The 15,767-nt window shown below is 44.2% G+C and overlaps 1 protein-coding gene across 5 annotated transcripts in view; it reads left to right on the forward strand.

Moving 5' to 3' along the window:
- Positions 1-15,767, forward strand: part of CEP192 (centrosomal protein 192) — a 1,978,693-nt gene that overhangs the window by 1,390,574 nt on the left and 572,352 nt on the right. For all 5 annotated transcript variants that reach the window (XM_085605862.1, XM_085605865.1, XM_085605864.1 and 2 more), the window contains exon 36: positions 2,037-2,215. In XM_085605862.1, the coding sequence (XP_085461988.1) occupies positions 2,037-2,215 (179 nt within the window). The remainder of the gene's footprint in view (positions 1-2,036; positions 2,216-15,767) is intronic.

A 15,767-nucleotide genomic window follows, 5' to 3' on the forward strand; every position in this document is an offset into this window, starting at 1 on the left:
AGTGATCTGCCTAGCCTGATAGCACCCAGCGTCTTCTGACTAGCAAATATTCCTGCCTGCGCTGGTGCCAAATAGGCCCCAGGGTAGGTGGTGGCATTCTCTAGGTCTGGAGAAAGCCACTGTTGCATATCAAAGGCGGCAGACTCTGAAACCTCTGTCCTTGGTATGCTAATTCACTAGCCATCCTGCTGGAGGATGTGTGATCCCCTTCCTCTGGAGCAGGCACTGTTGATGACCTTTGAGAGCATTGACTTTCCCGAGCAGGGAGTCAGAAACTTGTCTGTGATGGCAGGCTGGAAGAGTCCAGTCAGCCAGCACACTAAACCACTGGTAGGTTTTAGGGAGTAACTCTGAGGTGACTTCTGGATGCATGTCATAATAAATCTAACAATGACATCAGTGTGAATTTATTAAGACAAGGTGTTTGATACCCAACACCATTGGTTATAAGTGCAACCATCATGTAGTTGTGTAACCTGTAATGACTAGTGCCTGGTACATGTCCTTAAAGTGACTGCTTGATCACTTGTAGTATTTAGGAATGGAGCTAGAAATCACATGGGTCTAACTGTTTATGCAGATGGGCCCTCACATATAATGTGCCCTGCCATAGGGCTCTAAGGCCTGCTGTAGGGTTGACTTAAAGTATATGCAGGATCCCTTGACATGCCACACAGGGAGTGGGCCATGTTGTGTTTTCAAAATGGTTTGTACCTTTTTACGCATCCTGCGACAGCGGGCTACATGCAGTTTTTGTGTGGGTTCCTTAGGGTGGCATAATACATGCTGCAGCCATTAGGGACCCTCTTTAGTACCCATGCCCTAGGTTCCAGGGGTACCATTTTTGGCACTTGGGGGCCTGGTTAGCAGGACCCCAGGGCACTTTCAGTCAAAAGCATTAGTACTAGGGCAAAAAGTGGGGGTGACCATGTCAAAAAGGGGCACTTTCCTACAGCAGGCTAATACCCATTCGAAGTACTTTGCTATGCCTCACCCCTCGAAACAGAAGGAGAGAATCTGACCCCAAGAAAGACCTTAGTTTCTAAATTGATTGTACTAAGTAACATCTGGTGCACTATCAGGTCTTTGTGAGCTTCTCGGGAGCAAAGTAGAGCACACAGTGCACAAAAGAACGATCTCTAGGTGAAAAGTCCTCTGCATGAAAATGTGTTATGCACTAGCTAAGAGTCAGCTGCCTGAAGGTTTAAGGGTTCATTCCACTGGAGCCAAAGGTGCTACTACTGTGCTAGCACATCCTGGATATTTGTCAGGTTGCTACATGGGCACATGTTCATGCAGTACTAATGCCTTGACAGTCGGATTCATAGATATGGCCATTTTGTTTGTCTTGTTGTGCAGGACCTTTTTGGTTTGAGCCATTCCAACAGTTCAGTACCCTGGGAGTTACTGCTTTGATATCTATGCACAAGATGAGGAATCTGCAACTAGAAGTATCCATCAGAACTCGTTACTTATCTTCAGTAATGTTCTTTCTAGTAAATACTTGATCACAGATTTCTCACTGACCCTTCAACCTCCCTTTTCTGTGGAATGGACTTTTTTCATTTGTTAAAGTTCCAAATTGGAGATCTGCACACTTGTCAAACCAATTTGCTGATGGGCTATATGTCTCAGAGCGTGTAAAGACTTTGAATGGAACTATCCTAGTGCCTGTGTGGCACTTGTATGTGGCCTCGCTCTTCCCTTCGAGATCAGAACAAAGTTGGTACATAGATGTGCAACTTCACCTACCGGCATGCTGTAGTACTAATTTTGAGGTTATGGGTCCTATCTGACACCTGGGGAATATTCACAATGTAAGAAATCTGCAATCTCTAACAAAGTGTCACTGAGGGGAAGTACTTTTTTCATTTGTACACAAGGATCCATGGACACCAACTATTATGAATTATTTTCATTATATTGTTGATAATTGCATCTGTCATTGTAGCCATCATGATTTAATAAGTTTGAAGGTTTTTGGTGTGAAATGCGTTAATACCAATAAGACAATTTTCTTATTCCTACCTTTTTAGTGTGTCCAGAAATCCTGAAAGGAGCAACGCCAACACATCTCTGGATGTTCTTCCAGTAAAAGGACCTCAGGGTCCTCCTTTGTCTTTAACTGTTGCTGAGCAAGTGCAGCAAGCTGTAGATTCAGAAGTAGAATGGACCGTTTACCCTGATGCCCTAAACTTGAATGCCCACTCTAACAGTAAGTGCGTTTCACGTTTGTTGCCATTTGTCTTTTCTTTTCTGTGAAAGTGTGCCTGTTTTTAAGGACCCTTTGGCTACCAGCCCCTGAGAGAACCCTCCTTGTCATCAATGTGCTCTAAACACTCTCTACATCTTCCTCTTCGAAATATTTTTTCTTAATTCTATTTTCAAGTGTGTATTTCATCTGTAAATCTGAAATTGCTTTCTTCACATTTGTTCGTATTTAATGAGAAGAATTTGATTAGCAAGCTCATGTGTTTGTACCGGTGGAAATAGAATGACAAGTGACAGGAATCGTCTTGGCCCTTTACCCCCTATGGAAACAAGTCCCCACTACCTGCTGTTGCCATGGCTTTCTATGAGGTATACTGTATTTCCCAAACATTCTGTCCAGTTGGAGGTCTGAGATTTCCCCAGAACAATGAATTATCTGTCCTTATTATGAGCTTCTGTACTTGAAGGTTTCTTTCTTGAAGACTTCTGTGTAATGCAACTTGGCATTGTGGTTTATGTCCATTAATACAGAGAAGCACAAGGAGCAAACTATGGTGGTGTTTCTAGTTAGAAACGTTTCTTACCTCAGCTTGGTAGTTGCAAGAGGAAGCTGAAGTGACTACTACTTCTCGTAGAAAGAAATGCTAATGATTTTCTCCAGCATGTTATACTCCGACTCAAAGCTAATGTGTGGAAGTGGGCACCAAGCCCCTTTTTGGGGCTTTTTTAAGTATATATTTTACGATTATACCAATCATTAGATTTACAGTTTGGTTATTGGGTACTGCTCAGTTTAGAATTTTCTGATGGTTACTTTGGACCGTAGCTTCCTCATCTTTAGAATAATCCCCAGGTAATGACTGCATCCTAAATTCTTAAAGAAATCGCTCCTGCTTGCAGTCGTACTCCCCCCAAAGTGTCTGAGCAGAGCCAGATAAAGGCACCACCCCATGCTGATGTAATTGCCTTTCTTTCCCTGCCCTTTGATGCATAACCAGAGCACTGCTCCCTAATTTGTTGGTTGCGCTCATAACTGGGGTAGCACTCCTAAGATCCAGATTTGGACCTTTGGTCTCCTCCATGATGCCAGTACTCTAGACAACTGGTGGCCCTGTTAGGCTCAGATGATTTTGATGTATTTCAAGGGCTTTAGAACATTCCCCGCAATGACAATAAGACAGAAAACTTACTAACCCCTCGTTGCACGGATGCTGGTCTGTACCGCGACCTACAAAACAGGATTGGACTGGATACCTTGCCAGACACTTGGGTGGAGTCCCCACCTATCCCACACACTGGGGAGAATTGATCTTTTGCAGTGGTAGTCTGCTGGGCATCTAAAGTCCTGGACATGAAACTCTCTACTGCAGAGACTAAATCAAGTCTACTTACTGAAATTTGACAATCAGTGACAACCCTATCAGAATCCTTACTGCCTTTCAGTGAGGCACTTCCAGACACTTTATTTGCCACATGGATGAAGGCATGTCGACTTGTAATCTTGTGACTCAGGCCTCCCCCTGATGACCCAACCTTCTTGATCTATCACTCTCCTTGAAAAGTCTTGTGGTTCAAGCATGAACTAGTTTGGTGAACCTAAATCGTTTCCCTTCTGCTCTGCAGGCCAGATAATCAAAGCTATTGTTGCTTTTGGTAAAAAGGTTTTTTCATCCGGTAGGTTAGCCCTAAGTATTTTAAATATGGTCTCCCTCTTGGTCCGGTAAACGCATGCATTTTGGGACATGGGCAGATAGATCTTGCTGCCATTTCTCATTGATACTTAAGACATCTTTAGCTAAAAAAATTCAGGAGTGACCAGATGTTGCAGAATATGTTCTAAGAGCAGATCATGGCACAACTGATTGTGTGGGCCACACCATGGCCTCCAGAGTAGTGATTAGATGACAGGCCTGTATGCTTATGACTGGATTTTCCTGGGGTATATGACCTTAGATAAATCTAGGCTTTTAGGGGAGAAGGAAGGCTCAGTAGTTAATGTTGTTGCCAGGTATCTGATGCCAATCATGCCATGAAATACAGTAATTTACCACTTCCTCCTCCCGTGTTGCAGAGACTCCCACACCACTCTGATTTCCCCTTCAAGTACTACCCTTAGCTTTTTATGTGCATGATGTGTGTTTCCTCTTCAGCTGGACAGCATAACTTCAGATTAATGGGTATTGCAAATCGTCCAAAGAGGTTATGCCTACATTCAGTTAACTCCCTCCCTGCATACCTCCCGTATCAGCTATAAAATACAACCATCCTTCTGCAGAAGTTTAAATCACTCCTGGCCAAAGGACCCATTGAGGAGCTGCCATTGAAAGAGGGAGGCTAGGGGTGTCTACCTCCACTACTTTCTAGTGCCCAAGAATGATGGACGGCTCAGACACATTCTGAATATCTGGCTAATGAATGACAATACCCTTTTATAGAACGACCGATTAAAAATGTTCACCCTTCCCCCAGATTCTTGCTGCCCTGGAACCATGTACTGGATAATGTCCTTGAACTTGCAGGACACATACTTCCATAGACTTCTCACATTGCACATCACCATTAATTCTTCAAAGTTCTGACGCTCCAGTTTCTTGGATTTCAGTCATTTTTTACATAAACATCTTGGGTTGTTTTGTTCACTGAATCTTAAATTCAGTATAAAACGGTACTCAATGATTTTTAGAAAACAATGTTTCTTCAGTAGTGGAGCCAATCAATAAGGCTGCAGCACCCTCTATAACACTCCTCTCAGATGCTTCCTTCCCTCAGATTTTGAGCACTGAAAGTTTCAAATATAAGGTGAGCCTCACAATGGAGGAGGGTGGGTTGCATGTGAATCTATGAAATATGCCAATAACGGAGAACCACAGTTACAGGTAGGTAACTTGTTTGCTTTTTCAATATTTGATCATTGATTCGCCTGCTTGAATCCAACTAAATAGTAGCTAAACGAATCACTTAAAAAAACAAAAGGTTACAGGTACGTTATAGTTAGGAAATTGAGTCCTAAAAACTCATGCACCTACTCAGACACTCATGCACCTACTCACACACCAAGTGAGACACTTATGCAGCCCCTCCCAGTCCCACTCACACACATTGAGACAATCACGTTCTCACGCACCCACTCAGGCACTCATGCTGTCAGTCGCACACTCACTCTAAAAGGTTACAATTAGGGAATAAAATTATCCTTGTTATTTTCAGTGAATTTCTAATGTTTTTTAAATTCAATTTCCTAATTATAACATCCCTTTAACCTTTATTTTTTTAAGCGAATTTTGAAAGTTTTATTTTTCTCCAGTTGTAACCTTTTAGAGTAAGTGTGTGACTGACTGTTTGAGTGTCTCAGTGGGTGTGTGAGTGTCCATGATTGTGAGTAGGCCTGGTAGTGGCTTTCATACGTGTTTCACTTGGTGTGTCAGTGGGTGTGAGAGTGTCTGAGTGGGTTAGTGAGTGCCTCCTCGTGTGCATCAGTCTGTGAGTGAGTGCATGAGTATCTAAATAGGTCTGTGAGTGGGTCTGTGAGCCTAGGTAGTTCTGTGAGTGGGTGAGAGCAAGAGTAGGAGTGATTATGTAACTGGGTGCATGGGTGTCTGACTGCGTCTGTGGGTGGGAGAGTGTCTAAGTTGTTCTGAGAGTGGGTGCTTGAGTGGGTTCTGCTTGTTTTTGCTTCTTTTCTGCTTGTTTCCGACCTTTATTTTGCCTCTTTCTGCTAGTTACTGACGTTTCTTTCTCGTTGGTTTGACCTTATTTTGCCTCCTGCTAGTTTTTGACCTCTATTTTGCCTCTGCTCGTTTCTGATATCTATTTTGCCTCTTCTGCTTTTTGCTGCCCTTTATTTTGCCTCTTTTTTCCCGCTTCTGACCTTTATCCTGCCTCTTGCTGCTCGTTTCTAACCTTTATTTTCCCTCTTGCTGCTCCTTTCTAACCTTTATTTCCCCCTTTTCCCCCCTTTTTCCTCCTGGGATCGTGGGGAAGCCTGCAGGCCAACGCAGTCCCAGCTGCCATAAGACTTCTGTGGGAGCTGGTATTGCTCCCACAAGTAGGAGGCTGCTTGAATTAGCAGCTTCCTGCTTTTGAGAGCAGTGTTTAATCTGTTTCTCGACATGCCTATTTGCATGCAGGGAAACAGATGAAAACTCCGCTTTCTGCAAGCTGGAACTGTTTGACAAATCCGGCTATCAGAAAGCGGAGTTATGTTTGCTTTTCCTTGATGGGAGCGGTCATCTCCCACCAAGCAAAAGAACACAGCTACCTCCTGTGGGTGGGCACTTCGGAGGAAGCCGGAGTTGGTCCGTAGTGTTGGCGATCCCCAGGGCCATAACTGGCTCCACGAGGGTGGAAACGCGGCCCCCTCCATCATAAAACTTTTCCCGGGGGAATTGGTGGTCCCCGGTGACCGACGTCTACGACAGCCCCCCTACATTAATTTATTTCCTCTCCGGTAAGGTTGCGGTTCCTGGGGCTGCTGAGGAGCCTACCTGCATTGATATTTTTAAGTGCCCCAGGCAGGTGGCTTTTCCCTGGGCTGCGAGGCGGTGGGGTGCGGGCCCCCGCATTAATTCAACTTCATTTGCCCCGAGGAAGTAGTGGTCCCCAGGGCGTGGGCGTGGGCGGACCCAGGAGGCCCGCCCTCATACATATTTGAAGTGCCCCGGGGAGGTGACAGTACCCGGGGCTTTCATAAGCCCTAGGAGGGTGACCCTGTGCGCCCCCCTCCTGTATATATTTGCACATGCCCCGGGCCCACTCGAGGACTGCAATTAATCAGCAGGAGCTGTTGTTACAGCGCGGCACGTGCCAAAAATTAAACACAACAAAATTGCATTTTTTTTCCCTGCGGTGCCTTCCCCCGGTAGGCCTAGGAGCTCAGGGTATTCCTATCCTGCCCCCTTCTCTTTTTTTTGCGTTTTCTTCTGGAACAGATCCCAAGATCGCTGCCAACTCTTTTTGTTTGAAGTATTGGTAGGGTTCACGAAGCCTTCACGTCCCTATATATACAAATTGTTTTTTTCTCTTATCTCAAAAGCTACTGATCGGATTTATTCCAGTTTACTAATAGGCCGCTTTCTGGACCAACAGCTACCTTTCTGCCAAATATGGTGTAATTCCGTTCAGCGGCTCGGTCCATAGTCTTGTCTAAAATCTCTATGGGAATTAACATGGGGAAAACGCTTTTCAGGGGTCCCCTTTTTCTCGGCCTCCGCTTGACGGATCACCACGAAACTTTCAGGACAGCAGCTGAAGTGAGCGTCGTATTAGTTTTGAAACTTTTGCAAGAGTTCGTCAAACAACGCCAAAGTTATGATCAAAACAAAAGTATACAGAAATATGTGGATTATACTGCCAAAATGTAATGATACATGATGATGAAATTGAATTTCTAGACTCCTTGTTTTATCAGGTGGAAATGGAGTAGAGACCAACTCTGAAGGCCACCAGTTTAAGGACCAGATGCTGTGGAAGGTGCCGAAAATTAGAATTTTGTTTTTACGTGAATTGATCTGTAGGCAACTACTATGCATTCATTAGCTATTACTGAAAGTAATCAAAGACTTCGATTACTTTTAAGTGCGTGACATCACTGCTTGAAAATGGTCAGTTAAAGAGCAGAGCTAATTTAATTGAGTACCTCAGAGTCCCACAATAGAGAGAGCGAGACTAATGGGATGCTTTGGAAAACAGTGTCAAAAGTGGCCGTAACCTCGCTCTGATCCCCCCCCCCCCCCAGTTGGTCGGTCACCTTCTTGTCAACCCTCGATGCAGGAACAGTAGCGGATAGCTCCAACGCTGCCATAGCGTAGTGAAGACGGAGTGCTCAATATCCTGTTGTTATATTGTCATGACCTGCATGCTGGTTGCTGAGCCACACAACGCCCTGTACGTCACTGAAGAATGCTATTGTGCCTACACGGAACAAAATCTAGCCAATATAAACCTTTTTAAGCTGTACCTGTTGAAGAACACGAATGGGGCACAGTAGAGGGACCACTTCTGCGCTGCTCGTTCGGGCAGACATTGAACGTTGGGACACATTGCTTGATACAGCTGAACTATACACTATATAGGACGGAATAAATTCAGGTACAGCTAAGCCCTAATGAGAAATGTATAGAAACCAGGATACATGAGCTCTATAGGATAAGGGGTCATTGGCCCTCCGGGGCGCGATTGGTGAAGTTCAGTATGTTCAAGCTAACTTGGCAAGGTTGCAACTGTATAAACATGTCTGCCAGGCAGGTGGATTAAGCAGGGCATAGTGTCTATAAGGCGGGAGATCCTGTTCATTGGTAACTGTACATGGGCCTGCTTTTTGGGTTTCAGAAAGACCTCTTTGTTCTCTTTTGTACGCCTCCGTCTTTGGAAATCTGAGGTTTTTTGCTGCCGGCCTATATGGTTGTAGGCGAATAAGCTGTGTAATGACACTGGCAAGACCTTTAAAATCAATAAAAGTTGGTTAAAAAAAAAAAAAAAGTGGTCGTAAGATCCAACAGAATCAAGACTGCATGACCACGCATCATTAAAATTGGGCGAAGCTGGTCTGCGACCGCAAGCAGAAGTGTTTGTGTATTACAATGCTGTCTGAAACCTGATTGAGATTCATCCAGCAGCAAATGTTTTTTAAGTAAATCAGTGCCTTCTCAAAGATCTTCACTGGGAATGGCAAGAGAGATGTAGGTCTATTGTAGAAAGATCGGAGATCAGCAGATGGATTCTTCAAAAGGGGCACCACATGAGCAAGCTTCTAAATGGGAGGTACTCAAGCTAAATTGAGGAAATTATTCAGTAGGTTACATAGCTCGGGGCTAATGCATTCCATCTAAACCTTTAACATTTTTGAGAAACGTGTCGGGGGGGGGGGGGGGACAGGGGTAAAGGACGTAGAGATATTAGAGAATAGATGTCCTTAGGAGATTTTTTTAGAAAAAGCAGTGAGTTGAGAAGAAAGAGAACATAGATTACAAGAATATTGAGGTAAAGCAGGCTGAGTGCCAAAATTATTGTACTTAATGGCGATTATTTTGCAAAAAAAGGATCAAGGTTATCACACAGTTACAGCGAGGTTGGTACAGTTTATTGGCAGCTTTCTGGGTGCAAGAAAGAATAAACCATACAAAGCAACTGTTTACCAGAAATAGAGGTAAATCCTTTATCAGCATGCTCAAGCTTGCTGTGCTATCTTGTGGTAAACCTTAAGTACCAATCTATATATGTTTTCTAGAACAATGCAACAAGTTGCACTCCCTTCATGTTCCAACAATTTAAATTTTCTCTTTTGTTCTCGTAGTTTCCCAGAAAACTAAGGAGCCAAAGGAGAACTGCTTAAAGATACCTTACAGCTACAGGGTGCAATAGAGTCAAATGTTGTAGACAGCTAAATATTAAAATTGTTTCTCCTTATTGTCTGAAAGAACCACATTTTCTTGTGCAAAAAAGGCCTCAAATTTGTTAGATGTTCACCTTAGACCAAACTCTAGCTAGCCTTAAGTCCGAGTTAGAGAGAGATTATTTTTTGGTTGAAGATATAAATTGATAAGGGATAGCAAAATGATCTGACCAGGGAAAAGGAATGGGAGAATCAACAATAGAAGTTCTTAAATTAGTGAAGATAAGGTCTAAAACATGTCCTGCAATATGTGTACATTTCCGTGACTAATTGTATAAAATGTAATGCCAGAATATATCCTGTAAGAGAATTTACAGAGGGGTTAGTGGAATTATCCTTGTATACATTAAAATCACTGGAAGCGTAAAATTCCAGCTTCATTATACATGGAGGTATCCAGACCAACAGTAATGGGGGGAAACGACAGAAGAGTCCCAAGGGACGATAGATAAGAGCACCTGAAATAGCGTTGGTTAGGTTAATCATTATAGAGAGTATACAACTTACATGTGTGTGTAGAACAAAAACTAACAGCCAGTGTGGAGAGGACGATCTTGGTGTAAGATCAATGGTTTATGCCTTGTCAGGCATTGGGAGCAAAAGATCCTAGTTTCAGTAAGAAAATTAGCATCTGGATTGTATGACTCTATAAAATTATGTATGTAGACACTGGATTTAGGTAGAAAATGGAAAATAATTGAGTCCGAAGAGCTGGATATTAATCTTATAGCGACACGACATCGGAGCACTGCACCGCTTCAGTTCCCAGTTGCGTGGAAGGTCCCGGGCCTGCTCCGAGTTGTTCCCGTTGGTGGTAGTTGTGGACACAGTCATTGCCTGGTAAGTCCTATAAGCATAAAAATATACGAAGTCTGAACGTTCCTCTACTTCTCCGCGCTGGTCCAAGTCAATGGACGAGGTGCAGGATGGACACCAAGAGTTGAGGTCTCGCTCCTGCACTACACCTGCGGAGCATGAGCCTGGGTACACTCCACAACTCTCAGATTTTCCTAGAGCCAGAGCGATCCCCACCCAACTTGGGGAGTTTTTAAGAGGTTATGCACTTCATATTTTGGCATGCAGAGTGTGAACACCTGCAGCTGTGGCTAACCGACTGGGATTGGGTCAGCAACAGATTCCTCTCCCTTCACCCCCCACAGCTGATGATTGATGCATAGCTTCTGAGGTGGAGGCAACCCTCTGGGAGAGGTAGAAATCAGATTCCTCTAGTCTCTGGCAGAGACTCTGCTTCAGATGGCAATTTGCTTGGCACTGAAAGGTTTCTTGCCTCCCATCAAAGGTAACCTGGTCCAGGTATTTACCGATGGCAGAACCGCCATGTGCTACTGCAGCAAGCAGGCGGATTGGGATCGTGGACCCTGTCTTAGAAGGATCCGCATCTCTGGACATGGCTGGAACGTCAGGACATTTTCTTTGTTGTAAAGCACCTGTTGAGATCTCTAAACGCCAGGGCAGACAAACTCAGTTGTCGATGCCTCATGGAGCACAAATGTTATTTGCACCCGTAGGTTTATCAAGGTCTCTTTCAGGACTGGGGAGCTCTTTGGCTAGATCTATTTGCCTCTGCCGAGACCACACAATGTTGGCACAGTTTCCGAAATGACTCTTGCTCGGAGACACCTACTAGACTGAAATATGGGACCCTTTACACCTTTCAGCTGATACCTCTTCTCCCCGAGTTATGAAAAAGATGAGAACGGACTGGGTACAAGTCATCCTGGTGGCTCCAGATTGGGCGAAGATTATGGTATCCAGAACTCCCAAGCATATGCATCTGTCCTCTGATTAGGCCGCCCCTTCGGAAGGATCTCCTGCTGCAAAGAAAGAGGAGGGCTTCTGCAAATCTCCACCTTAATGCTTGGAGTTTGAGTGGTGACAGTGGAAGGTCTTTGATCTCCCTCCTGAAGTCCTGTAAAGTCATCTTGGCAGCCAGGTGTCTATCAACAAAAACTGTTTACGCCTGATCATTTTGATATGTTTGTGGCTTGGTGCACTGAGAAAAACATTGCCCCACTTTCTGCATCCTCATCCAAAGAGATTTGTTTGTTTTGTCCTTAGCCCGGCAAGGCCTTGCTCTGAGTACACTTACAGGGAATCTTTCGGCCATCTTAGCTTTTTTTGCTGTTGCTGGACCAACCCTCCCCGTTTAACTCTCACTTTGGGACACGCTTTCTGAAATGTCCTCAGCACCTGTCCTCCCAAACCCTTTGATATGCTTAAATTGAATCTGAATTTAGTTTTAACCTATTTGATGTGTTCCCCTTTGACCCCATACATACTGCCATCTTTGACTTCTGGCCATCAAATCAGTCTTGTTAGTGGCCATCACATCAGCCAGGAGGGTCAGCAAGTTACAGGCTCTTTCTGCTAACCCACCATACGCCACTTCTTTCCAGACAAACTAGTCTCTGAACTGCACCTCTCTTCTGCAGAAGGTGATGACACTTTTCACGTCAGCCAAAACATAATGGTTCTGATTTTCTTTGCTCTGCCTCACCCTTTGCATGGAGGAAGAGGGACTCCACCCCCTGGACCCTAAAAGGACACTCTCATTCATCATCGATTGCACTAAAGAACATGGGGTGGACGATCAACTCTTTGTAGGGTTCACTGGAACAAAGAAGGGAAAAGCAGTAGAGAATTGGATCACTTCTAGATTGATTATACTCTGCATCAAGATCTGCTTCGCATTAGCCAAGAAGCAAGGGCCGAAGGGCTTGCAGGCTCATCCCACAAGAGCCAAAGTTGTGTCTACTGTTTTAGTTTGTGGAGTTCCTGTCCTGGAATTCTTTAAGGCTGCTACAGGGCGTCCTTCCACCGGTTTACTAAACAGTACTGCATTGACAAGTCTGTTATGAGGGGCACTTTGCCTGCTCAGTCCTCCAGACTTTATGGCTTGAGCCGGTTCGTAGGCTCAACTCCTGGTAGATGTTGCTTTGGTGTCTATCCAAAGGTGAGGAATCTGTGGCTAGAAGTCAATCAAATAAACCAATTACTTGCCTTCAGTAATGCCTTATTTGGTGAAGTTTATCTAGTCGTAGATTCTTTACCAACCCTCCCCGTTCTGTGAACTGAACTTTTCCACCTTAATAGGTCCTTGTAGACCTTTAGACTCTACACACTGGTTAATAAGCCTTCTGACATGGCTCCATGCCTCTGGTTTGGAAATGGTCACAAAAAGAAACTGATGTCAGTGCGACAGGTGGTGCCGATTTAGGGACCAGCACACATCACATCCAGCACGGAGGACGCTGACGCAGAGCCGTTATATGCACCTGCCGAAGTGCAGGTGTACTGGTCAGGATTTTCCAGGTCCAGTCTGATGCCTGGGAGTATTCCAAGGTGAGGAATCTGCAGCTAAATAGTCTCTTTCCAGATAAGGCATTGCAGAAGGTAGGTGACTTGTTCATTCAGGATACACAAAGCTGACAAAGTGGTGAGGCAAACAGAGTAAAGTGCGAAGGTAAGTAATACAATTGTATTGGTGTGAATTCTATAAGTAGTTAAAACATTAAAATCCAGGTTTTGCCAAATTAGAAATTAAAGCATAAAGATGAGTGTAGTGAACTAGAACACAAAAAAGTCACTAGTAACTTGATGAAGTTAAAGAAGAATCCAAGCAAAGTGTACAATGCAAGGAACCCTCTTAAAGGTTCTACGTTAAGTGTGGTATGCTTTCATTAGGAGTAGAATTTTCAGCCTTGATCTTTGTGTGTATGGTTGATGAAAGCTGGAATCTAGGGTCTGACACCTGCTGTGAATAATTGTTCAGTTCTGTAGGCTAAAAAAAGAAGAAAAAGTTGTTAAGCTGTAATTTTCCCAGGTCGCACCAGAAATGTATTTATTTTTCAACTGATTTTAAGTAGCCCATTATTTGCCAGTGTCCTAAATCTCAACTATTTTAAACTGATTGCATCCCTTTTTCCTTCTAATGGGCCTCCATTAGTCTCCTAAAGTTTTGAATCCAAAAATGTTTGCAACTTGATGTTACCGACACGCACCGGAAGTGTTAATATTATCAAATCACCTCATGGGCACTTGCAGATAAACGCCACATAGTTCTTCTAGTCACATAGTCAAGTTCACACATGTGACATCTTTGTGGTACTCTGATGGTCAAAGTACTTTGTTGTAGGGGACTGGCAGACAAATTTAAAAACAAGGTTGAGGCTGGTAAAATGCTCTCCTTATCATACAGTAGGTACAGAGGCCAGTCCATCAACTATAATCACATTGCATCCACCACCGTCCGTCCTCTACAGCCCAGAGAGACAACAGTAGATATTCTGTACAAAAGGAAGGTATTGATGGTATGTCCATACAACCACAGAGCCCTGTTGTGCTCTTGCTCCTCCATGTCTAGGTAGGGCTTAAGTACACATGCATGTATGTAATTTGTGCCGAGGCAGGGGTCAAAAACACTGCAGCTTTACCAAAATAATTTACATGAATTCAGCAGAGCGCAGATCGTGCCACAATAGCATCACGGTGTCCATCTCCACTAGCTACCCCAAAACCATGTACATAGACATCTATCTTCACTTCTCTACCAAGCATCAGACATGTCTGCCACCCTCAATCAAATGTTACTGTTCAGGGCTACCAGCAGAGTTTTTTCAAAACTAGCGACCCTAATAGCCCCACACATTCTCCATCTTTCCCTTAAGGCACTAAATGATGGTATCCTCACGCCAGACCTTCGCCGGGCCACAATAATTGACATCGACAAACCGAGGAACCTTTCACCTCCTGTGCCTCTCTTCGCTCCATTTTCCTTATAAATGCGGAAACTAAGGTCCTAGCCACCATCCTTGCCACCCGACTCCTACGTGTCATTACTATCTTGGTTCATAATGACCAGTCTGGCTTTATGCCAAAATGTTCCACTAGAGGGAATCTGCACAAGCTTCACAACTGGATCACACAAGTTCAGCTTAGACCGGAACCCCACCTTTTTCTTTCCATTGATGCTGAGCAGGCCTTTGATATGATTCATTGGACTTTTATGATGCAAACCCTGCGGAAGATGGGATTTGGTCCCCTGTTCCAGGAATAGGTGAACCTACTCTACTAAAAACTGACCGCTGCAGTCAGAGTAAATAAAATATTTTCCCCGGACTTCCCGATCAGGAGGGGAACCTGTCAAGGCTGCCCACTCTCCCTTCTCTTCTGTGCCGTGACATTGGCGGCTTTGGCCTACCTGATTCGAGCCCACCCAGAGGTGATAGGTTTCCGAATGGAGGTATCTTCTATTCCAGAAGAGAAAATCTCCTTACATGCAGATGCTTTATCTCACTAAACCCACAATCTCAATATCAATGGTTTCCAGGTGTTTGAGAACTACCCCGCTCACTCTGAATGTACCATAAACTGGGGTAAATCTGTGCTTCTCCCAGTAAGGAAATCCTTTGACCCGTCTGACCTCCTGAGGAAGCTCAACATGGCAGATGAGGGCTTCAGTTACTTGGGGATTTATGCAACGCCGAATCCGGAATGTAGTATACAACATAGTAAGACAATTATCTCCCCCTGGCACTTTTGGGGAAAGCTGTTATATTCAAAATGATTACTCTTCCCAAACTCATTTACACTTTCCAAAACACTTTTTGCGGATTCCCAGAAGAACTTTTTGCCCACATTGAGACAGAGTGGAGAAAACTCCTTCTGGGATGATGGACAACTGAAAATCGCTCTCTGTAAACTTCAATACAGCCCATATAATGGCGGCATTGGCCTAACTGACCCCCGGGCCTATTACTGGGCAGGTAGTTTATTCGCCATCAATGACCTGGGGTTTCATTGACAGAAACCCGCCTATCTATGCCCTGGAATTGACTCAGTTCCAGACGCATATATTTCACCACTTCCTATATGGCGGGGAAATCTCACCTCATTCCAGCTACTCAACTTAGGATTGATGCATGGGATAAGGTGAATTCATATATCGGTTGGAAAGGTAAAATCACATGAGAAACAACACTATGGCTTGGTAAGGCTTTAAAAGAATTTGCCAAGCTCCATGGCTTTGCTCCCTGGGACAATATAGGTATTTCCAAAGTTGGGGGACTTACTAGAGGACGGCGCCCTCATGCCCTTTACCTCCCTACAACGGGACTTTCAGCTCTAAGATCACCAACTGTATAAA

This window comes from Triturus cristatus, chromosome 5_1, assembly GCF_964204655.1.
Source record: "Triturus cristatus chromosome 5_1, aTriCri1.1, whole genome shotgun sequence".
NCBI lineage: Eukaryota > Metazoa > Chordata > Amphibia > Caudata > Salamandridae > Triturus > Triturus cristatus.